This window comes from Natrix helvetica (assembly GCF_964273705.1).
Source record: "Natrix helvetica genome assembly, chromosome: 1".
Taxonomy (NCBI): Eukaryota; Metazoa; Chordata; class Lepidosauria; order Squamata; family Natricidae; genus Natrix; species Natrix helvetica.
In genome coordinates this window covers 108,441,148-108,468,443 of record NC_138548.1, presented here as the reverse complement: position 1 = coordinate 108,468,443, position 27,296 = coordinate 108,441,148, and the positions used below count along the sequence as shown (strand labels likewise).

Genomic DNA, 27,296 nt, shown 5'->3' with positions numbered 1-27,296 from the left:
GCAGGAGCCACGCATGCATGCATGGGGCGCTAGGTGCATGTGTGGGTGCATGTGCGGGTCTGTGTGGGGCATGGGGGTACATGGATATGCGTGGGGGTGGGATGCATGTGTGGGGGCTGCACACGCATTGTATTTTGGGAGTTTGGGCGTGCACGCACTCACGCATGCACTTTGGGCACTCGGTCCAGAAAACGTTAGCTATCACTGCTCTAGCAGTTTCTTTTTTCAGTTAAAGTGTCTACAAAACTTTTTTTCCCCATGCATCAGTTTTCACCAAAAGGAATCTTGTCTTTATAATCTGTATGAGGTCTCTGTATGGGATCTCACCAACTTGCAAAAGAAAAATTACATTAAAAGGTGGACTGCTTCCTATTTAACGTCTGCACACAAGTAAATGATACGTAACAATGAGAAAGACAGAAGGACAAAAAATATTAAAACCAAAGAAGGCAAGTAGAATGCATTTGGACAAACACACCAAAATCCAGTGCTATTTTACTGAAAGAGCAGAGTAAAAAAAGCCACCCAAGACAACTTCTGTTATTGTAGAAGCAGAATATACATTTCTATACAACAATCTGTATCGAAACTTTATAACACTGGAATGTCTTCGAAACTGAAACTTGAACAAGGGGAGCAGTTTTGCTCACAGGCTTAATGCAAAGGTGAGTTGTGTGGAAGAAAGCTGAGTGAAATCTACAATACTAAAATACAACATAACAATATAATACACTCAAATATCATACCAGTTTTTAATGCTGCCAGCGCATTGACTAAAAGAAATATATGAATCCCCTTCCCTTTTGCAAACCACGTCCTTCATTAAAAATGCCTTCATAATTTTAAGATCAGTGTACCTACAAAAGTAATTCAATGCAGAACCCTTTGTTTTTCATTAATCATATCTATTACAAACTACAGCAGCATAATAAAACAAAACCAGACCCATATACATATACATATATGTATGTCTACAGCAACATATGCATGAGTGTGTATGTATTTCACTGCATAGAAAATCTGCAGCTGAGAGTTTCAGTAGATCTTTGTATTTTTTTAGTCAAAAGAAATAGAGCAAATATGATTATTCTAACTACAGGAGTTCTTCAGGCTTTTGAAAACTATTTGCACAAGAATATAAACCATAGAACAAACAGGAATGATAATGAACCTGAGTAAACTCTATTCAAATAGAGGCAATCATTCATTCAATAAATCAAATATTGCACTTTTAAATAAATCTTCATCACAGAAAAGAACACAAAAATATAACCAGGACGGGAGGGGTATGCACCCCACCAATGCCACACGCCATTACAACAATCGTATGCAAACCATAGTTAAAGCTACATAGCTTTTCTCCTCCCTTAAGAATGCCATTTGTGGTCAGTCCTCAAGATCAATTGAAGTGACAGCTTTCAAGTGATAATCTTATAACTTAGATAAACCGTTCACTCTGAAATGGGCACTGAAAATGACCAATGTTGTTTTATTTTGCATGTGGTGAACCAATCATTACTATTCTTCTATAAGTATCTGGAAACCTGAGAATGCATGGAGAGTGTATGTGTGATGGAGCTCGGTTTAATGGGAAATCACACATTCGTTTATTGCTACAGTATTCAGTTTGCAACACAATAACAAGTTTTAAAGTAGCTAGCTAGCTAGATTTAATTTGGGTTCAGATTCAGAAAAGGGCAAATCCAATTCTTGGTTTGACTTTGAGATCTGAATATGAAACTTAATTATGCAAATTCCAGTGTCTCCACTAAGTGCAACTGGAAACCAAGTTCTGTTTATGACTTTTGCCTTTCTGAAGTAACTTCATGAAAATCAAAAGAATGGTAGGTTTATTTTGCTTTAATGGCAGCGAGAGAAGGATGCAACTCAAATTTGGCCTCTTTGAGAAGTGTAGAAGCCTAGAGGGGTGAACAATACTTTTCCTCTCATTGGAAACTTTTCAAATTCTCCTCTACATCATCCTAATGAAACTTGAGAGCAAAGGGTCAAATTTCAGATCGTTTGCAAACATGTCAGGAGATGAAATGGAGAAGGCTATCTCCCAGATACCTTTTGTTTATACTTCCACTAGTTTTACCAAGTGATGCTGAAAATTGGCCATTTTGTTACTGAATGCAAGCTGTGTAATGGTGAAGAGATGGGGGCCAGGTATAAAATCTAAATGTAAACTATCGCCCCGTGATAAGCAAACAAAGCCTCTTAAATTTAAGTCAAGTAGGTGAAAAGGAATTGGGCTAGGCACATTGGAAAACTACTTTTTAAACTAGGAAAATGTTGTTAAAAATCTTTTGGAAGATCTGAGTAACATGCCATGATTGAGACGCTTGAACTATCATGGTCAAGCAGGAAGCTGTTGATGTTATATTCTCAGGTCCCATAAACTCCATCTCTGATATGGAAAAGTGCTCGACTTATGACCATAATTGAGCCGAAAATTACAGTCCTCAGTTGTTGCAGTCATTAAGTAGGTGCTCACCTGATTGGACCTAATTTTATGACTTTTTTTGTGGCAGTTAAGTGAATGCCATGATCGTTAAGAAAATCTATTTTACCCAATGGGTGTAGGGGAAGGAGTGAAAGAACCTGGGGGGCAGAGTCAAAAGAGGAATCAGCCTAGTCTCTCTACATAGTCACAAATGGACTAAATCCAACCCTTCTTGAATTTCGTTCCCCCCTCCCTAAAACCAAGATAGTGCTAACCGTTAGTTGAGTACCTTCCTATGCACAGGCAGGATTAGTAATCAGTTTACCTGGAACTTTATGTGTGGTCTTAATCTTTTCTGCCTGACAATGGGCGTCTTTTGCTGGATATCAGAAGCAAACCCCAGAAACTGACAAAAAATGTTGAAAATAGGAGCAAAAACAATAAAGGTGAGTGTATTGCCAAGTGTCCAAAGTGCAATCATGGGACTGTGGCAGTGGAGGAAGATGGTGGTGGTGTTTTGTGGCTGTGATAACCTTGAAATCAAAATTATTAGTTTTTGGAAGGTCGGTGGTAACTTTGAATGGTCACTAAGCAACTAGTCATAAATCAAGGACTACAGGCAGTCCTTGACCTATAACTACTTATTTAACGGTCATTGTTTAATGACCGTGCAAAATTACGAGAGCACTGAAAAAAGTTCATTGCACTTTCCTTGCAATGTCCCTATGGTCATGATTAAAATTCGGGCACTTGGCAAGTAATATGTATTTACAATGGAAACAGGCTTACGGAATTGCAATTTGAAAACTCCCCAGGGGACTTCTAATAAGCAAAATCAATAAGAGAACCTGGATTTGCTTAGCAGCTATGGTGATCCATTTAACAACTGAGGCCAATATGTCAAAAATCAGGCAAAACTCTATACTGCATCACTTAGCAATAGAAGTTCGGGTTCAATTGTGGTCATTAAGTCGAGAACATCCTTAAAAGCACTGATCACTGGAGATATGTATTACTTAAAATTCTTACCCTTTAACTTTAACTTTTATTTGATTTCTAGACCGCCCCTCTCCCAGAAGGGACTCAAAGGGACCCTGAAGAACTATGAATTGAAAAAACTTGATAAAACCATTGAATTGATAAGAAATTATAGTCGCCAATCCATTCACAAACCCTCTCCATTTTTGCATTATTAGTTGCATACCCCTAATAGTTAAACCTGAGGTCACAAGTATCAATGGCTACTTGGACATCCCTTATTTATTTACTGAGAAATTAGGATATTTTCACAAAGTAAGAGCTTGACTTCCTTTTGTTTCATAAACAACTGCTATTTCTGGATACCATTTTTTTTTGCCGTGTCCATACTAATGTCAATGTGATCAGCAACAGCTATTCATAAGTATTGCTGCGCATACAAATTATGACAATAAATGAGATCTCAAATCATTATACACATTGCAGTGAAAAGATATTAAGGACACCTAAGACTGAGGTCAAGAAGAAAATGGTACAGAGAAACAGAACAACAGGATCTTCAAAGGGTATGGAATGACTACTTTCATCAAAAGTGGGAAATATTTCCAATGCATGAAAATAAAATTGGATAAATTTTAATTTACCCATATAAGAAAACCTTTTCCTTCTTATAAAACCAAAATATGACACGATAGTTATTGTGCTCGCAAGATCAAGCAAATGAATTCTGCAATAAACCTTCTGCAGACTACAGTATCATATAAATGAATGGTTGTCACTTCCAGAAGGAAGGAATAAGCATAGGTATTCCAGATTTAAAAAAAATGAAAATAATCATATTCAAATGTTAGACAGCATCTGAGAATTTCAATACAAAAATATAGATCTCTGATTATTTTGTCTTTAGCAAAATAGAAAGGCACAATTACATAATAAAATATCCTATTTATAAAAGGTTTACGTGTTCTCATTTTAAATAAAATAAATTTGAGAAGTCACTGTGGAATTTAAATGTTAAAGTGACCAATATACATCATTAATTTCTGGAACACGAACAATAGAATCAGTATCCTATGAAGTCTGAACATGAACATGTTTAAAAAATAATTTAAAAGTGTCTATATTTTTCATTCTTATTATTCAGCCAACATTAATTTCACCAGTAATATTTTGTTTTATCAACCCTCAATGCAAAAATCATCTGCAAAATATAGTATAGATTTTTTTTTTCTTTTAACACTATATTGAATCCACAGTTTCCACTGACAATTTAACACGTGCATCTTCAAAATAGGTGCTGAAGTCTTTGTATATAAAGTCATACAAAAGCAGTGCATATTTCTTTCTCTCCTCCGCAAAAGGCCCAAATGGCAAGCAGGCCATTCCTTTCTAGTTATACATGGTAGCCATTTGCCCTCCCAATATATGGTGATGATGGTGTGAAGTTCTCATAGATTGCCATGGCATCTGTGTTCTGATAGATGAGATCCATTTTCTTTTCTTTCTTAGATTTAATAATATCCATAATGCAGTGGTTTAGGAAGACATATTGGTCCTAAGAGGGTAAAAAAATAAATGAATTTTTTACCATAGGTTTTAGATGATGCATCCATCAGTTTAAAGAGAAAACTGCACGTCTAAAACCAATCATGATGAGGGCTGTGTAACATTTTGGACTCCGTGTCCAAAAACTGCTACTTATTCTGAAGCACTTTGGAGATTGAACCCAAAGCACTGTATAAACCTAATAATAATGACATACTGGTAGTCCTCGCTTTGTGACTTTTCCAAGTTATCTGCCCAGACCTGGCCCATTTTTGAAGTTCCCATGGCTGCATACATGATTGCATGTTGGGGTGCTTGCAATCATCTTGCATTTCCAACCATTTGCAGTGTCCTGCATGGTCACATGACCATGAATTTTGGCATTTTACGACCAAAAAAGGCCATAAAATTGGGTGTTGTCATGTGATGATCCACCTAATGACCATCATGTGTTATAACCCTAATTCTCAGTTGTTATCCTTATAAGAAGAGGACTACTTGTATCCAATGCTTATTCTGCATGCTCAGAATAATAGTCTGTCCGTACCTCTGTTTGTACCATTAAAGATCGATGCATTCGCAGATCGTAAACGCTGCCATATACATCAACCGTGTTCTCCATCTCCATCTGTTGTATCAAACGGTCAATTGCAATGAAAGTTCCTGTCCTCCCAACACCAGCACTGTTAAAAAAAGGCATAGGGTTGAATACCTTCATCTCACTCTTTAACTATCTTTTTCAAGCATTACATTTACTCTGATCTAAAAATAGCACCCTCTAAATTTTCTCTCTTCTACATGAGGAAAAAAACAAAAGGAAACTAATGCTCTAGTTGTCCAGCCACCCTGTTTATGGGACTAGAGTACAATATAATTATAAATATAATGTACTATATGTAAACAGAGACATCATCATCTTTGTCTTGTCCATGGGGGATCACTGGATGGAAGATTGTTGGGAATCATATGGCTCCAGGCTAGACTGGGAAATTGGGAAGAAAAAATACTAGAAGGTAGCAGCAGCAAATCATTTCTGTATTATCATTAGGAAAGCTTCATGATTAAGAGCCTGACCTTAACTCTCCATCTGATTTGTTTTGGACTCCCCAAAAATTCTGCCACTTGAGGCAGCTGACACTATTTCTTAATGGCTGAAGACAATCATGAGGGACAGTTTGTTTCATCCCAACTTATCAAAAGGGCACCACCCCACACACTAATGCAGTCTCTCTCTGATACACGCCTAGCATGATAGCACATGATATCATACTTGGAAATAAACACACAGCTCTCATCTCAGTCCATTCCAACCCACGGAGTCATCCCATCACAGGACTCTTTACCAGCCAAATGATCATAGCTCAAATTTGGTTTCTTTTAAACCAACTAGTTAAGATGCCATCAAGTCAAAAACTGCAGTGTATGGTTTACCTCTTGTATATTAGACTGATAGCATGCTTTTCACAAATGGGTGGGTTGAATTCCAATTGTCATTCCGCAAATGGCACTGTCACTTCCTAGCTCACTGCCTGATTTTATAATTTTAAAAGCAGCTGTTCCCATGAGTAGCCTTGCAAGCAGTGGTGGGTTTCAAATTTTTTTAGAACCTATTCTGTGGGTGTGGCTTGGTAGTCATGTAACCGGGCGGGTATGGCCAACTTGACATCACTCGTGCACACTCAGTCACATGACCACCCTCCCCAAGCCATGTGGCAAAAATTTTTGGGACTCCTATGAAGGAGGGGGGGGGGGAGAGGGGAAAACCTCCCAAAAATAGACAACTGGAGGATTAAAGGCCAAAATTAGGGCGATCGAGAAGGCAGGACAGAGAGGAATCCAGTAGAAAGCTATCCCATGCTCGGGAAAGAACCTTGGGAGATCAGAGGAGGCAAGACAGAGGGGAATCCAGTAGAAAGCTATCGCACGCTGGGGAAAGAACCTTGGGAGATCAGAGGAGGCAAGACAGAGGGGAATCCAGTAGAAAGCTATTGCACGCTGGGGAAAGAACCTTGGGAGATCGGAGGCGGCAAGACAGAGGGGAATCCAGTAGAAAGCTATCGCACGCTGGGGAAAGAACTTTGGGGGATCGGAGGACAGAGGGGAATCCAGGAGAAAACTCCTGAGCTTGCCGCTGCTGTCTGGTGGATTGTGCCGCTGGATCTCTCCATGCTTCTCAGTCCACCACCACCACTCCCAGGTATTGGACTTGACACCCAATTGGGCTAGGATAGTGCGGACAGGCGGGCGGGCGGGGGGGTGGAGCGAGCAAGTGAGCGACAGGGTTAGGGTTAGGGGCAGGCGTTCCAGAAGTTACTTCTGGGTCCGCCGGTGGAACCTCCTCTCATCGGATCGGTAACTTTCACCATCCGGTTCTCCCGAGCCGATGTGAACCGGCAGAAACCCACCACTGCTTGCAAGACAGCCACTCATTGTACCCCAAGCACAACTACACAGAATCATACTTAAATGTCGATAAAGGTATTGTATGTGCACCTGCAGTGAACTAAGGTTGGAGAAGATGGTGGCTTCTGCTTCATGAATTCGTGTACCAAGTGCCTGAAGCTGATGAGGAGGTCAGTGGTTTCTGGAACCCCATGATCAGGCCAGGAAGTGAAGTGAAATTGACGCACAGGATGACCTTCCGGTGAATCACTCTTGTCAAAATACAGAAGAGAAGTTAGAATTCACAAAGAAATTATTTCTTCAAGAGAACAATGAAACTTGACACCATGATCAGCAAGTAGTTTTATGTAGATGCTGAATAGAAGTCCCGCAATACCCTCCCACTTTGTCAGTTATGATAAAATAAATATTGTAAAACCAGATCTATGGAAGGAATTTTTCATAGTTGTACCAAGATGGAGGATCCAACTTCAGGTGGTACCTGTACTACAACCTGATCTAGAACAAGATCACGTATACACTTGCCTTTCCTGCTTGATTGCTGCCATTTGCTGTTCGGTTACCGAGTAGCCAGGGGTCAAGATGTTCAATCAAGCTGGAAAGGGCAAGTGTGTAAGTGATCTTGTTCTAGGTCAGGTTGCAGTGCAGGTACTACCTGAAACTGGACAAAGGCTATCCTAGGCACGGTCTCCATGTGCTCCTGTGACGCCTGCAAGCTTGATCCTGCACCCCACAACCACAGACCTGGTCTGCCCAGAAAAAAGTGGAATTACCATAATATAATGCCACCCACTCCCGACTCTTCTAAGAAGCCCAGAAAGATATTGTGCCTCTCAATACTGAAGGCTGCCCAGCTGTCTAGTAAGACAAAGATGGTTGTGATTCCACTTTCCATGCTTTGCCACAAGTCATCTATGCAGTTTCTGTCTCGTACCATGGGTCCAGAGGTGGGTTTGTACTGGTTCAGATGAGTAGGTAGTAACTGGACCGCCCTCACACCCGAACTGGTTCTATTGTCGGCGACGCCATCTTTATTTTTTGTTCTGTGCATGCGCAGAACAATCTCCATTGCAGAAATGTAATTTCTCCCCCTTTTCTAACGTTCTGTGTATGCGCAGACCTTTTTAGGTACAAATGCGCACATGTTTTGTGCACCGAACCAGCAGTAATGCCGTTAGCAATCCACCCCTGCATGGGTCCAAACCTTGATTGCCAAAATCCCAGATAATTTCCTTCTATCAAGAGAAAGCTCTGTAATATATGATCATAACTCACTTGCTTTACGGAGAAATCTCTTATTGTCCACTCGGGTAAGAAAATTTCTGAAGTCATGGCCACCATTATATCCCCATAGTTCTTGGATTGTTTGTTTGGCCAATACTCTTCACATTTTGTCTGAAAATATAAATGACCCATAGGTTATACTGTAAAATAATTTTATTGTCAAATCCTTTCTTGGACTGGCGATACCACAGCTGCAAGATACTATAATAAATCAGCTTCCCATAACATTGTGCCAGACAGACATTATGTAATGACAATTTTTACAGAATTCACAGTTAGAGAACTGAAGAAACTATGAAAATCAGTTTTGCTCTTTCTTTTTTCTTAGTACAATCATGTTCAATTCTTGAAGACTGCCTGAACAAAGTGGTTTGTCCTTGACTGCTTCCTATCCGCTGAGAGAAAGTGACAAGTCCAAGGTCACTCAATTGACTTTGTGCCTAATGGGGGACTAGAATTCACAGACTCCCACTACTGGGCTGATGTCGTAACCACTGCACCAAACGGGCTCTAGTTTTTCTTCTACTTTGAAGACTAGCATGATTCCAATCACCATCTAGGGAACAGTTACAAGAAACCTCCTTATTCTTGCCACAGAACACTATTATAATTATCAGCTGCTCTGTTTCAATAGACATGGACAATCAGTAGAAGCATTATAAGAGCTGTGGTGGCACAGTGGTTAGAGTGCTACTTCTGCTGTCTGCCAGCTGCCTGCAATTTAGCAGTTCAAATCTCATCAGGCTCAAGGTTGACTCAGCATTCCATCCTTCCAAGGTGGGTAAAATGAGGACTCAGATTGTTGGGGGCAATATGCTGACTCTTTAAAACCACTTAGAGAGGGCTGTAAAAGCATTGGGAAGTGGTATATAAGTCTAAGTGTTATTGTTATTATCTCTAAAAACATATATTAAATCTAAATGGAAATGTATATCTGTTAGTAATTGACTTTTAATTTTTGCCTATGTCAAACTTGATCTTTTTCCTCTAAACCCAATTTGGAATATTTTAGTATGGACAGAATCTGTATGTTGGCGTTCCTTGCATAGATGCCACAGAGTAACTCTTACATAGAGTTACCCTGTGGTAAGATGGGCAGCCAATAAATTTAATGAATAAACAAACAACTCTCTTTGCCAGCAATATATATTGTATCTGTATTTATTTATAAATTGGTCATATTGATTTGTGTAAGGAGCAAGGAGTAATAGTTTTAAATAAATTCTAACGCCACTCATGTATATGATAGATAGTTGTGGCTCTGGTGTTTTGTAACTAGTCCTAGAAGTTTTAAAAAAACTTACCCGGCCTTGTTCAATGCATTTAGTCAACATAACAACTGTGTAAATCTTCTTCTCCCAGATCATGCGCCAGAAATCTTGCACAGTGTTAGGCAAAGGGCCTTGTGCTGCAATAAACTCACTCTTGGAGTTATATCCCTGTGATAAAAATATGGTATCAGTATCATTTTTCAATAAACTTGCCACTTTAAGTAATATGTTTTAAACACATCAGAAAGACTTACCGGCATATAATTTGCATTAATGTAATCATCAGTTGGATGATTTTGAATTGAAAGTTTAACACGAGAAATATCATCTGCAAGGAGAAAAAAAAGTCAGGTCTTGCTTTTAAAATGTAATTTAGAAAAATTCATTAAATAAATAAAATGCATTTATTGTGAGAGGTCATATGGAAAGTGAGAAAATATAGGAAGTGGGGCTACAAGTAAGTTTAATTATATGGGGTCCTTGATGCTTTCTGAGCTGGGTGGTTTTCTTGCAGACATTTCATTACCAAACTATGCAACATTCTCAGTAAAATGTAATTATTCAAGTCAAGTATTAAAACTTAAGGAAGTACTAAAACATTAGCACTTCAATCAAATTCATTATGCTTCAAAAAAATCATATCCCACTAATTCCATTAAAGAAAGAAGCTAAAGAAACTTTAAATTTTCAAATGCAATTTTCAAAATGTTTTTTAGGAGACAATGGTCAATTATAGCTTTTTATCTGATACACATAAGAATTTGATGCACCTCAGTAGAGAAGTATGGTTATTGAGAGAGAGCTTTTGAGCACTAAATACCTATTTTCCACTTTATTATTATTATTTTTGAATGATTTAGACCAGGGTGTCAAACTCAAGACCCGCAGGCCAGATGCAACCTGCAGGGTGTTTAGATCTGGCCCGCAGGGCCGCCCTGAAAACAGCAAAGGACTGGCCTGCGGTGCCTCTGCCAATGAAAACGGAACTTGGGAGGGCCATGCCTGGCCCCGAGCTCCATTTTAGCTGGCAGAGGGTTGCAGGACACCATCACAGCCAAAAAAGGGGTCCAAAAATATGGAGAATTTAAAATCAAAATCAGTTTCATTTTCGATTACAAGTAACAGAAAAGCAGAAAACACAGCACAAACTGTTTTGGGCCAAATGGAAGTTCTGATCACATTTTATAAAGTTACATCTATAATATTTTAGATAATAGTAAGAGTAAATAAAGAAATAGAATGGGGAACTTACAAGGCAAAACGTTGTTGTATCTATTTTTTCCTTTGTTTTCTGACAATTCTGCAGCAAATTTAGGCTGATTAGCACCAACTGGCCTGAGATCCTACAACAGAGAAAGATATAATTTACTTTTTTTCTCAAAACACAAGAATCAGTTCTTGAATATTTAGCATTGTTGTACTTTAGTAACAGTGGATGCCAGGAAAGGGTAATTATTACTTCTGCTTGTTAATTAGTTTTCACAATTGAGTTTTCATTCCTTACTGAATGAAATGCTCTCAAATATATAACTCTTGAAAATTGCAAGAATTCACTTAATAATGGAAGTGACCATATACGCAAGGAAAATATTCCTGTGTGAATAAGAATTGTTAAAAAGCATACCTCATACTCTTCAGCAAACCCACAGTTTGAGTCAGCTGTCTGTTTCTTAAAATAAGATTCATAATTTTCAACTTTAAGTGACTTTGATCTGCAAAAGACAAAAACAGCAGCTACTGTTTAGTGTACAGTTTTGTTCAAACCACAAAAAAGCACTGAGTCACTTTGAGACTTAACTGCTTAATTATGCAAAAAAAATGTTCCTGCATAAGAGTCAAGTGTCCATTGAGAAGTGGTGAAACAGGTCAAGGTATGAATGAGAGTCAATAGCAATTTAGAAATTCCAAAAGTCAAAAGCAAAGTGAAGCAAAAGAACACTTGACAAGTGAAGGGTTTAACATGTAAAGTAAAACAAAAATCATGTATATAGCTTGGAAATGAACAGAAATCAGAATGTATAAGTATTTGGGAAGAAAGGTAGAAACAATAATTCTATTTATTCAGGATGGAAATATTTACTTACTTTTTAGGTCTGGAAAGGAAAAAAGGAAGGAAAAGGAAAAAAAATACATTACTTATTATCCTTATTAACTGAGCAAAACAATTTTTATATATAATATTTGGTTTTCAGCAAAGGTTGTAATGAATTCCCTAAAATAATTCCCTGTTGTGATATTAATGGTTCCAATTAAGTTTTGAAAACAAAGCATTGGTTTAAAAACTTTATCTTATCCATGTTTAAGCTATGTTAATGCTGTTTCTAATTGTTTGTTCCTTTTCCCCCTGCTTCTTATAGACGTTACTTTGTTTGAAACAACATTAACATTATTATTAAGATGAAACTAGACATGATACCATTTGCAGAATTAGCAACTGCATGAATTGTTTCCTTAAATATTAAATGGTTTAAATAAACAAACCTTAATTGTTTGTAAAGCTTTAGAAATGCTATGGAATTTATTTATTTCTTTAAATGTATTGGCTGCTGCCCAAATCCAGCAGATTCTTTGTATATCACCCTCTCCCATCCATTTTCAAACCAAGATCAGAAAAAAAAAAGTTCAAACAGATTTCTGAACACTAGGCAAAGAAAATAATAATAATTCAACTCACTCAATTTGAGTAAATGGCACTTCGTTATTTCTACCTTTCCTATAAAAGTGAAGATTGAAAACTAGTTACTTGGGATTATCATTCTTTAATATTTAATATTTGGTCGCGTAGCTTTCCATCTAGTTACAACACACTTACAATATACCATAAATTATGCTTTTCTGTAGACAACAAAGGTGTTTTCAGAAATTAGTAAAGAGTGGTGTATTCAATTTTCTGTGACAAGACAGTTCTGAATAACCAGCAATCCTGCCTTAGCATTCCAGTATACTAATACAAGCTTATCACCAAGAAAAAGATCTGTGTATCATCAGATATAAAGCAAGAACAAATAAGAAACAAACTGTCCATGTTTTGAATTACAACTCCCATAATCCATTAATAGCTATGCTGACTGGATATTTGGGCTGAAGATTTCTAGGAAAAATACACACAAACAATTCCGTCAGAAACTTAAAACCCACCTATTCCAGCTAGCCGGCTTGGCCTAATTCCACCTATCCCACCTCAGTTCTATTTCTAAATTTTTAAGATTGGTTTTAAGGTCTGTTTTTTTAATTTTTATAAATTGTACAGGGGTTGTTTAATTTGATTTTTACCTATGTGTATGATTGTTTGTATGTTTTAAATTTATTCCTGTACACCGCCCCGAGTCCCTCCGGGGAGAGGGGGCGGTCTAGAAATTTAATAAATTATTAATTATTATTAATTAAATTAATTTAGCTGGGAATGCTGGGAGTCCAAGCTTAATTAATTTGGAGAATCTTGGTGGACTCTGCAGTAGAGATGTCCACGATATATTGTGGAATTCAAAATAGCTGCATTATGAAGTTGTTGTTATACCTTTTCTTTTTCCAGAAGATGAATCCAACAATTGCAACAATAACTAACACAACCAAAATGCTTCCGACAACACCTCCTGTGATGACAGCTGGAAAATACAAAAGTGATATACAGTTTTCTTCATACTTTTATGCTCCTTTACACCCATCTAATGCTTCAAACTGCTCTTAGTCTCCATCTGTCTTTTATATCTTCTAGCTTTTTATCATTCTTTTTAGATCTTCATTTTCACTCGATGTATATTTTTAGATCCTTTATGCCTCTTTTTAATGATTTTATCCACCCACTTATGCTGCTCTGATTTTGCTATTATTATTTTTGCTTTTATTGCCACAACTTAGTCCTTAATAAAGGCAGTCAGCTACAATGGATCAGCTTCAAAACTTCAAAACCTAATTGATACAGAGCAGCTGGCTGGGGAAAGCTGGGATTTGAACTCCATACATCTTAAAGCTGCCAAGCTTCAGAAACACTGATATAGAATGATGTACAACTACACTAAAGCAAAGTGAATTGCCAATTCACATATCCCTTATATTTGTTACTGCTAACAATAGCAAAACTAATCTTGGAGCGAAGAACACTAAGTAAAATTTATAGTGTATTATTATTATTATTATTATTCATATTTATAGACCGCCCCCTCTCCCGGAAGGGACTCGGGGCGGTGTACAGTCACTAAAATACGTTATAAAATACATACAAAACAGTTAAATAATTAAATACGTAGGTGGAGGAGGTTGCAAGACTGTACATAGAATAATAAATATTAAATATAGTATATAGTATATTAAAAAAAAAAAGTATGAATTTTCATATACGCTAGCACATGTAAAACTTCAGACTAGCATAGAATAATTTCCATATATACATGCAGATTCCTTTAATAAGGAGAATATACCAGTTAAACAAGCTGAATGGAGTAATTCAGTAATGGCTTCAGTAATTCACTGATACAATAGATTCAAATTAGGCTACTGCAGCTTCATCTGCAGAGGAATGTCTTAGAACAGTGGTTCTCAATCTTTCTGGCTTGGCAGATGGGTGGCCTTGGGGGTGGGGGATGGTTCTGTATGAGTAGTTGCTGCACACAGCTACATTTGTGTAAGTGGTTGCTGCGTATGCACGCTATTTATGAATATACAATATTGATTTTCTCTCCAATTTTAGAAAGGATTTTAATCTGAAGATTCAAAGGTTTGGTCAGGATAGAGTTGGGTTTGCAACAAGAATGTGATCAATACCTGGATTCTGAGGTAAGTCAACAAACGGTGAAAGTTGAGAAAATGAGACATAACTCTTCTCTGCGTTGACAATGCTCTCATTTAAAAATTCAATTCTAGTAAAAGCGGCAACACATGCCCTAATCAAAGGTAGGGAAGAAAAGAAATAGCTATTAGGCTGAGATACAATCAAGAATTTTCAGAGATATTCATTCATCATGTTTTATTCACATGTATCATAAAGTTGCATTATGAAACATGAGAAAACTTACCTGTATGACCCAAGTGGATCTAATTTTCCATTTAAATAACCATATGATTCAGATTCATTTCCTATTTCCACAACATAATCCTGATTTTGGGTAGAAGAAGATGAACGCTTTTCTTCAGTTTTGATATATGCAACGTAAGTATTTGTTACTTTTCTCCTGAAATCATCATACGTGTACTTTAAAACCTTATTTGAGACTGTACCTAATTACAAAGAACAACATACTGTAAGCTAAAGTTATATGATAAACAGTACTTCAGCAAAATACAATTAGACTGGTTTTAAAATTAAAAAAAAAAACCCAGTGAGAAGAATTTTTACTATTTATTTAGTTAGATGCATATCTCACTCCTATGGATGCAAGATTTTCTACTCCTGAACAAAAGTTACAGTGCAAATTTCTAAAAAACATTAATTTAATTCATTTTTGGAAATAGTTTATATACAGTTTTTAGAATAAATTAACAAAATAGTGTTTTGTTAATTTGGTTTCTAGAATTTATTGGGAGGGGGGAGGAGGAAATATTTGCCTTCAGCTGAATGTTTCTGAAGTTGACTATACGGCCTTTTAATTTGCTTCCTCTTTTGCTTTTTAAAATAAAGAAATATCTTATGCTCACATTCCTTGACCAATTTGGGTATTTTGGTGAGGGCAAATTTTGCAAGGGAAGATGTTTATAATAGTTTCTGCTTATTGTTTTGAAGTTTCTTAAATATTTGCTGAACAATTACTCAGATACATGGCTGAGCTCCTACAGGGATAAGTCTCATGTCTGCCTTCAAAATGTCCTGCAATTTATAGAAATTATGAATTCCAACAGGACTTAGAAAAGTACTTTAGCATAGGTTTATTTTAAACATATCCTTCTTCAAACACAAAGCTCTGCCATCATGGTGCTCACAACACACAAATGCAGTGGTGTCGAGTGTTTTGCAAACCAAAACAAAGGAGGAACATTTAACTCAGTACTAAAGATGCTTTTTTCAAGAGATAACTGGACTTTCTTGTTTTTCTTTGAAGACATTCTGTTTCTCATCCAAGAAGCTTTTTAACTCTGTAATTATTGTAATTGAATAAATAGATCCATACTGAATTGTTCTGGAGGTTTTGTAGGAAAGGAGACAAAATACAGGGAGCTAATTTCATAACATACTACTATCAACCATCTTGAAACTAAAGGTATTTCCTAACATTAAATACTCACATTCAATAAATTAAGAAGTGATGGTTATATAGGGCTGTATTTAGAACACTCACAGCAGAGTTACTGCTTTGTGATAGATGGCCATATAAAATTGCATGTATGCATCATTCATTATTGGAGGACAGAAATTTATTTATTTATGTATATATACATCTTATATACACAAATAAATTTCTGTCACATAATGAATGACAGGTGGTACATTACTGTGTAACACTCACCACAAAATACTGTTTTGCCAATAATCACCTATAATTAATAAACTGCATCACATTACACTACAATGCTTTTATCCTACCAAAACATAGACACAATACTTTGGGGATTAAATAGATTGATGAGCTGCCCATCTCAGCACAAAAATTAAACATAGTTGAATAGTCATGCTGTTCATAGTTCAGAATAATTTCCTGTTACGTTTTATGGAAAAAAAAGATACAGTATTAAAATGTTTGGAAAATTGTTGGTGATTTCATTGAATTATCTGTGTTGTTTTCTTATATATTAGGTTTATTTTTTTAAAAAAATCCAGCATTTATTGCTTTTAAAAGTAACTCAAGGCAGTAAATATATCTAATATTACTTCCTCCTGTTTTCCCCACAACCAGAGCCCTGTGAGGTGAATTGGGCTGAGAGTGACTGGCTCAAGATCACTCAACTGGCTTTCACGTCTGTGGGAGGCCTGCAAGCAAGGCTTCTGATTTCTGTGCCATCCCCTTAACCATTACACCAAAATGACTCTCAGCAACAATATAGAAGTTGCTCCTGCTTTCTTGAGGATATTTTTTTTTACTTCTCAGTTTAGCTCACAATTATGATAATTCCTGGTCTCCCATCAAATAAAGTCCAACCCGATTAGCTTTTCAAAACAGCCAAGATCATCTAGGCATTTGATAAGCAACATAACAGCTATTTTCCCAACAGTTTTAAAAACAAGAGGAGGTGACTTTTGCATGTAGCATATTCTGGATTTAAGTGTTGGTTTAGAATTTAGGTTTGATTGACTTTGACTTCATTTTTTTTAGATAAAAGAGCCCTCTTGTACACAGTAAATATTCATGACATAAAGATAAAACATTTTTAGATCAATAGAAAAAAATATTTATCCTAGGGATATCGTACTTTACCTTCTGACGTGGTAATAATGACTGCATATGCTGTTATAGGTCCATGACTTGAACTAAAACTGTTGAACTGAACACTGAAAGAGTTGTGGCTGGTTGCCTTCACAGTAGGGGACATGATCAAAGGTGGGGGATCTGGGAAAGAAAAAGTAACCATGACCTTATCAGGATATGGAGGGAATAAGGAAAAAAACAACACAGTGCCAAACCCTGCCCAGAGATTTATTCACAACAGCTCTCAGCATAGCATGCAAATTTTATGACCCCATATTCCAGGTACTACTTCTACATCGGTGTTCAAAGCACTTACCAAGGCACTTCCAGGTTGAAAGGATTAGCTGGTGGCATCATTGTTGCCCAGGGAATTGCCTGAGGGGGCTCATTTCATGTCTTGGTTATTTTCCCACTTGTTTTTAATCGACTTATCTACTTTTATTTGCATGCTTTCAAACTGATAGACAGACAGGAGCAGGGCAAGGATGGGAGCTCATTCTGTCATGTGGCTTGCTCTTGGTTTTGAACTGTTGATATGTCGACCACTCAATGGTCTTTTGATACAACATCCTAATCACATGGGACACCACGCCCCCCCCCCTTCTGTTCCAAACTGAACTGCAGAATGGGATGAAAAAAGGCAGTTTTGAAAATTGCTCACAACTGCCTCCATGTTCCTGTATGCACTAGCATCTCCTCATTTGAAATAGTAATTTTGTAATACATACACATATGTATGTATTACATACATATGTGTATGTATTATATATTCCAATTAGATAATTCACCTCAGGATATGGAGATATAAATGTATTGCCATAATCAGACTGATTATGTGCCATCAAGCTGGTGTCAACACTTAGTGGCCACATACATATTACTTATTAATAAGAAAATGCCTCCCTCTGTATATCTAAAAACGTTATATAACATACAACCCAGTGGTGGGTTTCAAAAATTTTTAGAACCTCTTCTGCAGGTATGGCCTGCTTTGTGGGAGTGGTTTGCTGGCCATGTGACCGGGTGGGAGTCGCTTGCCATCCATGTGACTGGGTGGGCGTGGCCAACTTGTAAAATGTGGTGAAACTCACTTAACAATGCTCTTGCTTAGCAACCAAAATGTTGGCTCAGAAACTTTGGCATTTGAAGCACGCAAGTCTTAAAGCTGTCAAGTTACAAAACCCTTGCACCCCTAACCCTTTAGAAAAAAAAAACCCAGGAGTGTTCAAACTTGACAGCTTTAAGACTTGTGGACTTCAACTCCCAGAATTCCTCCTCTCACTCTTCATCTTGGGGTGGGGGGAGGGAGCTGGAACCGGTTCTAAACGGCACGGTAGATTTGTAGAGCCTCTTCTATAGAAGAGGTTAGAACTGGCAGGAATCCACCCCTGATACAACCAATATATAAAAGGAACGGAGGTGCCATTTTTCTTCAGGTATGTTCTCTGACAGATCTGCTCCAATAATTTATTAAGAAATATATAAAGATTTTGAGGGATGCCAGGGAGAAAAACAGAAGCATCAATCACAGGGCTTTTCACATAAGTACATTTTTCATCTAAAAATACATATACGCATCCAACAGCTGTATCATTTTTATTCTTTAAACAAGTCCATACAAGGTAGCTCTATACCTGTGATACTTGTGCGGCATGTTTTTTCCCGAGGAACACTCATTTTCTTACACGAAAGGGTGACAATTCTAATTGTATACGTGGTAAAGTAATCCAGGCCTGTGACAATGGTTTTATATTTTTCCTCCAAAGTCTGGTTCCAAGTATTGTTTAGGACCTCAATTCTGAAGCCTTTATAACTTCCTTTTGGAGTGCTCCAGTTTAGACTTAATTGTGGCTTTTTTTCTACCAGATTACAATCAAATCTATCCACTGATGCTGGATCTACAATAAAAGAGAACATCTATGGTTATCCATTTGCTATTTAATAAGCAGACAAATTTGAGACATAAGTGTAGCAGCAACGAGCAAAGAAAAACTTCTTCCTTAGTTATCTGTTTCTTTTTTGAAGAGTTATTCATCCCAGAAATACAAATGGGGTATTAAGAGAAAAACCATATCAACATAAACATGGGTTATTATTACACAAGGAGAAAAATACTGAATTAAAATAAATTTCATCTACCCAGTGAATTAATTTAGGCTATTCTATTAACATTTTATATGGAATAAGCTTTATTTGATTCACTGGCATTTATTTTTGAGGAGACCTGAACAGATTTCCACTAGTAGAAAACATTCTCATTGTCACAAATTTAAAAATATTTGAGGAAACATTCCCCATGACCTCGAAAAGATTCAGAATTACATTTATGCAGTATAAGGATTGTGTCATTGAAAAAAACACCAAGCTATTTGCTGTAATCTGTTTTCCAATCTTCTATTATCATCTCATCAACTTTAGACTTCTATTTGTGTTGAGTTTTGTGATTTCAAGACAATCCTGGGTAGATATTGACTGGGTTTATTCAACACATTTAATCAGATCATAGTCAGAGACACAACATGGTAAGCTTTGTTAGTTTTATCCTTGTTTAGATTTCATTTTGATAGTTTAGCATGGTAAAGGGCAACAGACCGTTTTGTGAGATATAATATAGATATCGATATATCATCATTCCAGGAAAATAGAATAATTTGGTAACCACATTGTTTGTTATATTAATATGCAACTTTAATGTGTTAGCCAGCCAGTAACTGGAGCAAATAAGGGCCCCTCCATGTATAATGGAAATGACAAGAGACTCCTGGTGGTACAAGAATTGATAGAACATAATGTCTACTTTTGTATGGAACCCCCAGGAAAAGCTCTTCTGCAAAGTGGACATCTCATCAAAGTGCATCTCTAGAATACATCTTTTATGAGTTACAGGAATCATGGGGCTTGGTGGCACTGGCCAGTTTCTCTTAAAATTATCTACCCTATCCTAATATTTAGTTTCTGTACTAGCCCAGATGGAAAATTAAGAAATAATAGGGCTTAACATCCAATTTCTAGGTATAAGCATCTAATTGAAACAGAACACATATCTAAATACTATATTTGTCCACTCCAGAACACATTCTTTTTGGATTATGTTCAAAGTAAACCATTCTTTTCTTCTATTGCACCTGCCCTCAGAATACCATTTCCCCTGAAATTAGATTGATCTCAACACTGTTGCTCTTTCAAAATGGATTGTGAGGTTAGGTGAGCCTATGGGTTATTATTATGCCTGCTGCCATCCTTTTTACACTTTGTTGTGTATTGTTATTTTTTATTTTCATTACTATACCAAAATTCTTAATCTGTTCCCCACCTAGAGAGCTTTTGCTACACTGAATAAAATAAATAAAATCTTCATCTCAGTTTTCAGATGTATCCAGCACAAAGATTTCCATTCATGTACAAATCATATGAAAGTGTTTATTATGTGCACAGAGAAATTTGCACATCTTTAGTATGTACATCTCTAGAGACTTACTTGTACAATGAATTATGTTCTCGGGTGTTCCTTCAGTCTTGTTATCTGCTGCTATGGAATATATGCTGAATTGATAATTGGTACCAGGATTTAGCTCTGAAATTTCAGTGTTAGTAGTTGGGTATATTTTATTAGTCTCATCAATTGTTCCATTGATGAGTATCCTATAAGTGTATGTAGAAGCAGCTGCATCAGGACTTTCCCATGATATGTTGACTGTGGTTGTACTGACATCTTTAACTGTGATGTTGAAGACTGAGCTAGGTTCTGTAAAGGAAAAAAGTAATTGAATACACACATACACCTATAGTATATCACAGAAGTGTGTACACCCCCTCACAATATTTAAGTATATCTTTTCATGTGACAACACTAAAGAAATGACACTTGGCTACAATGTAAAGTAGTGGGCATATAGCTTGTATAACAGTGTAAATGTGCTGTCCCCTCAAAATAACACACAGCCATTAATGCCTAAACTGCTGGCAACAAAAGTGAGCACACCCCTAAGTGATAATGTCCAAATAAACAGCTTCATATAAATATAATTGTATTAACACAAAAGCGGGCTCGTACAAAACAAATTTTAGTGGCAACAGATCCACATTGATTGCCTTCTGTGAAATGTGGTTTCAATTCCTGCCTCTTTCGTTTTGGGAAAGATTCACCAGATTCATACTCACAGACTCTGGAAGCAACAAGAGATTATTTTTATTTGTCAAACTACCAGAAGACAGGAGATCATTTCCAAATGATTTCTTCTTCAGGCTATCACTTACATGATTTTTTTTTAAACTACACTGATTAGTGGTTCATTATTCACAATGCAATAAATGTTTTAGTATCTGTGCAAATATAAAGGCCTTGTAAGATACTCGTATTGTGACAATGAAAAACACCAATACATAGAAGGGGTCTGGCTCAAGATTTTCAATAACCATTTTCTTAAATTCTGATGGTGATAAAGGAGATGACTAGGCTGAACCCTGTCAAACGCATCATCAGAGTCGCTCCACTCCCACAAGAGACCTAAGTCCCCCTTGAATCCCGTTGATTCCTATCTAATGCCAATTTGCTTTGACCATTAGATCAAATACATGTATGGAATACACTTGAGGTACACTTTAAACTCCTGTTCCAAGTTATTTGTGCCTAACAGGTACAAACATTTGTCTTTTGTTTAAACATTTTTATAAGCAGAATACTTCATGGAGAAGTATTATCACCATCAAACTAAGCTAATTTTAGTGCTGAAAAAAGTCAGAAATATGATTGGATTTCGTGTGGAAAGCACAAAAGAAAAATAGATTTCAGCTTTAGAGCAAAAGATAAAATAATTTCCAATCCCCAATCCCAAATTATTATAGTAATTATAGTTATTACAGTAACATGTCAAGTAGGATTGTTAATCATATGTTAATATTGCACTAAAATATTATTCTTTGAGCATTTTAGACTTTGTTTGATTTAACTCCATACTGTGCATTTAAAAATAATGCACAGGGAAAAAAAATAACATAATTTAATATACTTACTTGTATAAGCTTTTGTTTCATTTGGGTCTCCTTCAGTTTTATTGCCATCGACTTGTGCAATTATTTCAAACTTATAAAATCTTCCAGGTTCCAAGGGAGAAATTGACACATATGTATTATTAGAAAACAAGCTAAAAGAAGAAAGCCCATCAATAAGTATTCGGTAAGTGTAATTTGATGCATTTGTATCATTATTTTTCCAACTTAAATCCAGGGAGGTAGTAGTGATGTTTTCAGCTTTAATATCATAAACTGGACTGGGCTCTGTTTAAGAAAAAAAGGCATTATTTTAGATGCTGAAGTGATTAAAGATTTTGCTACCATCATGGACAGTGAATGCAACTACTCCAATAGTACTGATAAAGGTATAGACACAAATGTGTGAGTTTTCAAACAACATATATAGGAATACACAAGAGAAGGATAAATATACAGGAAAAACAGGCATGGGATTTTATGCACAATATTCTCAAACACAGTCAACTATATCTGTTAAGCAGAGAAAAACACATATATGAAAAAAGTATTATTTCAATATATTCCTCATGTGAAGATTTAAAACACGTGAAATTGCTAAACTTTTAGTATTAATAATTTCTTTTGGCTCTGTCTTAAACAAAATTTCAGGATATACCGTGTTTCCCCGAAAATAAGAAAGGGTCTTATTTTCTTTTAACCCTCGAAGTAAGAGCTTGGCTTTTTTTCGGGAAGGTTTTATTATTTTTGAAGTGCAGGAGGCAGCAAGCGTCGTCACCTTATGGCTGGTGCTGGGTTGCAATATTTTCGGGGAGAGCTTATTTTCGGGAGAGGGCTTATTTCAGCACATGTGTTCAAAAGTCTGATTGGGTTTATTATCCGGGAAGGTTTTATTTTCAGGGAAACAGGGTATGTAATAAAATTTATGGTCAAATGAGGTTTTGTGGGCAAAATGTTGCTATTTGAATAGGGCCTAAAATTCAGATCCTAGCTAATTTGAAACAGCCATAAGCCCTATATTGAAATGGGGTAGAGACAATGACTGTAGAATAAAAATTCTTGCCAAACATAATTAATTCCTCTAAATAGAGCATACATCTGGAAAATAGATGTATGAAACATATACAGGTAGTCCTTGACTTACAACAGTTCATTTAGTGACCATTCAGAGTTACAACAGCACTGAAAAAAGTGACTTGACCATTTTTCACACTTGTGACCATTACAAAATCCTCATACTCATGTGATCAAAATTCAGATGCTTAGGAAACTAGCTCATATCTATGACAGTTGCAGTGTCCCAGGGTCATGTGATCACGTTTTGTGACCTTCTAACATGCAAAGTCAATGGGGAAGCCAGATTCACTTCACTTAGGTTATTAACTTATAAACTGTAGTGATTCACTCAACAACTATGGCAAGAAAGGTCATAAAATGGGGCAAAACTCACTTAACAAATGTCTTACAACAGAAATGTTAGGTTCAATTGTGGTCGTAAGTTGTAAGTTCCATTGTGATTGTAGTAGTGCTTTTGAAAAATACAACTAGTCAATGTTTGTAGAGTTTTCCAAATATATGCTTTGTTTTAGATGCACTCTCTCTTATTCATTTATCTCTTCGGGCTTTTATGCTCCTTTAATTCCAATATATAGAGGGCCAACATTTTCCAATTTCAATAGGTTTAGAAACATCATGTGACAATGTGACATAAATTGTTTTGTACACTTTTTAAAACTGAGGATACCAGTGAAATCTGTGCATTGGTACTGATAGTCCTCAACTTACGACCACAATCGAGCCGGAAATTTATGTCGGATAAGTGGGAAATTTGTTAAGTGAATTTTGCCCCATTTTACAACTTTTCATGCTACAGCTGTTAAGTGAATCACTGTATTTGTTACGTTAGTAACATGGTTGTTATGTGAATCTGGTTTCCCCATTGATCTTGCTTGTCAGAAGGTCGCAAAAGGTGATCACATGACCCTGAGACACTGCAGCTATCGTAAATATGAGTCAGCTACCAAGCGTCTGAATTTTTATCACATGACCAAGGGGATGTTGCAACAGTCATAAATCTGAAAAATGGTCCTAAGTCACTTTTTTCAGTACCATTGTAACTTTGAACGGTTGTAAGTCGAGGACTATCTGTACTTGTTCTCCTGCACTATAATGGCAGAATGTGTCAATTTAATTTTAAACAAATTGCAAATCAAATTTATACATTGTCCTAGGACCCATCATAAGTCAAGGACTTCCTGTACAGTTACATCATTTAAATACACTTACTTGTATAAACACTTGCATCCTTTGGATCTCCCTTACTGCCATTAATTTCTGCATATATTTCAAATTTGTATAATATTCCCGGTTTCAAGCCATCAACTTTCACATATGAAGTATTAGAAGTTTTATTGTCAAAATAACCAGTTCCATTAATGTGTATTTGATAAGTATAATTAGATGCACTTGTATCATTATTTTTCCACTTTATATCCAGAGTTGTTGTGGTGACATTTTCAAATTCAATATCATACACTGGACTGGGGCCTATTTAAGAGAAAAAAGGGATGTATTTATTTTTTTATTTTATCATTAAATTTATATTGCCTACTATTTGCCCATGGCGACTCAATTTATATTATTCAGTATAAAGTATACTAGACAGACATGGGTTGAATGGTATTCCTCATGGTTTCAACAGATACATGAATGTTGAATACATTATCTGCAGGAATTTTATTCCGTTTAATTGAAACTAGTTAAGGGTTTGGGGACACTTAACCAGGTCCAACTAGGAATGTGGGGGCGGGGGCGGGGAGTGAAGCTTGTATGGAGTAAATGTGACACTCTATTTTCAATCAGCCTTCAAAGCAGCATGAATATTAGATAAATAAATAAATCCATTATCATGCATTTTTCTCCAATTAGGTCTTCAGCAAAATCTTTTCATATCTTAAAAAAAAGGGTAGAATGTAAATAATACAATACAATACAATACAATACAATACAATACAATAGCAGAGTTTGAAGGGACCTTGGAGGTCTTCTAGTCCAACTCCCTGCCTAAGCAGGAAATCCTATACTGTTTCAGACAAATGGCTATCCAACATCTTCATAATGTCAAGCTGCTATTTACGCCACTACTATAACATGCAAATTATAACATTTACAGTAGATGCAAAGGTTTACTCCAAAGCAGCACACATTCAGGATCACACCTTGTTACACAAGTTGGGGGGGGGGGGCTGCGAGGCCTGGTGCAGGTGAAATACAAGTTGGGGGAAACAGAGGAAGGCCTGGAAGGCCAGTGCAGGCCACATGCGAATGAAAGAATACATTCTGGAGCAATTTGCAGCCTTCCCTGCCGGCTTCCTGTAAACAAGGTCAATGGGGAAGGGTGCAAATGGCAGTCACATGGCATGGCTTCCTGCAACAACATAATTGCTAATTGTCACACTGAGCGCACAGACTGTGATTATGTAAACACAGGAATCCTGTGATGGCCAAAACTTTGAGGATTGGGTGCATCTTTATTTTTTCAGTACCATCTTTCAGTGGCAGTTCAAAGTTTTGATGTCTATAGAAGTTCTCAATCATCCAGATCATGATTATCCCAAAAGATGCTTTTTCCCAAAGGCAATTGGAATTCTTTGGGTTTTATTTCCTTTTTTTTGTTGTTTAAAACATTTCGCTTCTCATCCAAGAAGCTTCTTCAGAAAGTCTAGTTGCCTTTTGAAAAAGCACCTTTGAGGCAATCATGACCTGGATGATTGAGAACTTCTATAAACATCAAAACTTTGAGCAGCCCCTGAACGAAGGGACATAGGCTGAAGGCTATCTGTACATGGTAGCCCCTTTTGTTTAACATAAATATCCCTGTACACCTTTACTCGTAAGGTGCACAGTTTACATAATCACATTATTGAAAAAAATGAACAGAATCCTAGCGATGGCGAACCTTTTTTGGCTCGCATGCAAAAAGCAGGGGGAGCACGGGGGGGTCGTGCGTGGACGTGCCACACCCATAATGCAATGCGCGAACCCCAGCGTGCATGCGCACATGACAGGCGCTCCCCCCATTTTTTGCATGCTTTTTTCGCCCTCCCCAGGCTCCAGAGGCTTCCCTGAAGCCTCCGGAGCGCAAAGATCCAGCCCTACGGGCAAATCAGAAGTTCAGCAATAGACTTCCAATTTGCTCATAGGGCCGGTTTAAGCCCTCCGGAGCCTTCGAGGGTCTTCCAGAGGCTCCCCTGAAGGCTCAGGAGGACAAAAAACGACCCTATGAGCAAACCGGAAGTCACTTACGGTTTGCTCGTAGGGTCAGTTTAAGCCATCCAGAGGCTTCCCTTGCGTGCCCTGACAAATGGCTCTGCGTGCTACCTGTGGCACGCAGGCCATAGGTTCGCCATCCAGTTTCTAGGCGCAACCACCTGTGTTCAAATCCATGTCCCTGGTTTGTGGAAGCTTCCCCAGAGGTGACATGTAGGTGGGTTATGACAGTAGTTAATGCTTCTTTATGGGAGGGCATTTTATGGATGCTGTGGTCTGCCATTTTCTTAAGAGGTCATTGCTTCACCCCAGGGGTGTCCAACTGACATTCCATATCCCAGATGCGTCATATGAAGGCCACACCCACATCAGCTCCGCAAAGGCAAAAAAGTCACAATATGTCATGACACATCACATCATGCAATCAAGTTTGACACCCGACACCCAATCCACCAGTGTGGGGAGACAGGGTATGTTACAGATCCCCTCTCTTAAGGGGGTCCATTCAGTAGGACCAAGAACAGTCTTCTCCATGTGGAAAAAATCATTCTTGCGGAAATGATTCACCTCCACCTGGACACTCATTTAAAAGGCACATGGTTTTTGCCCACAGATTTGGGGACCCTATCAAGTGGATGGTTTGATTGTTGTAATGAGGGGGGAGACTTGTTGCATAAAACATCTGTAGAAGTTGTAATTCACTTTTTCATTGAAACTAGTTAAGGTTTTGGGTGAATTTAATCAGTAGCAATGTGAGGAGAAAAAACGGTGAAGATT

General features: G+C 37.1%; 1 protein-coding gene across 1 annotated transcript in view; it reads right to left on the bottom strand.

The window, feature by feature from the left end:
• Nucleotides 1-350: 350 nt before the first annotated feature.
• Nucleotides 351-27,296, bottom strand: part of LOC309385122 (receptor-type tyrosine-protein phosphatase eta-like) — a 106,961-nt gene continuing 80,015 nt past the window's right edge. The window contains exons 8-25 of the mRNA XM_081939236.1: nt 24,537-24,797; nt 22,275-22,538; nt 20,740-21,006; nt 18,896-19,159; nt 17,271-17,402; nt 14,940-15,141; nt 14,689-14,807; nt 13,445-13,532; nt 12,602-12,640; nt 11,552-11,639; nt 11,180-11,270; nt 10,182-10,255; nt 9,961-10,095; nt 8,648-8,767; nt 7,463-7,623; nt 5,517-5,652; nt 3,540-4,979; nt 351-3,476 (exon numbers count right to left, since the gene is read on the bottom strand). Of these exons, the coding sequence (XP_081795362.1) occupies nt 4,818-4,979; nt 5,517-5,652; nt 7,463-7,623; nt 8,648-8,767; nt 9,961-10,095; nt 10,182-10,255; nt 11,180-11,270; nt 11,552-11,639; nt 12,602-12,640; nt 13,445-13,532; nt 14,689-14,807; nt 14,940-15,141; nt 17,271-17,402; nt 18,896-19,159; nt 20,740-21,006; nt 22,275-22,538; nt 24,537-24,797 (2,603 nt within the window). The 3' untranslated portion in view covers nt 351-3,476; nt 3,540-4,817. The remainder of the gene's footprint in view (nt 3,477-3,539; nt 4,980-5,516; nt 5,653-7,462; nt 7,624-8,647; nt 8,768-9,960; nt 10,096-10,181; nt 10,256-11,179; nt 11,271-11,551; nt 11,640-12,601; nt 12,641-13,444; nt 13,533-14,688; nt 14,808-14,939; nt 15,142-17,270; nt 17,403-18,895; nt 19,160-20,739; nt 21,007-22,274; nt 22,539-24,536; nt 24,798-27,296) is intronic.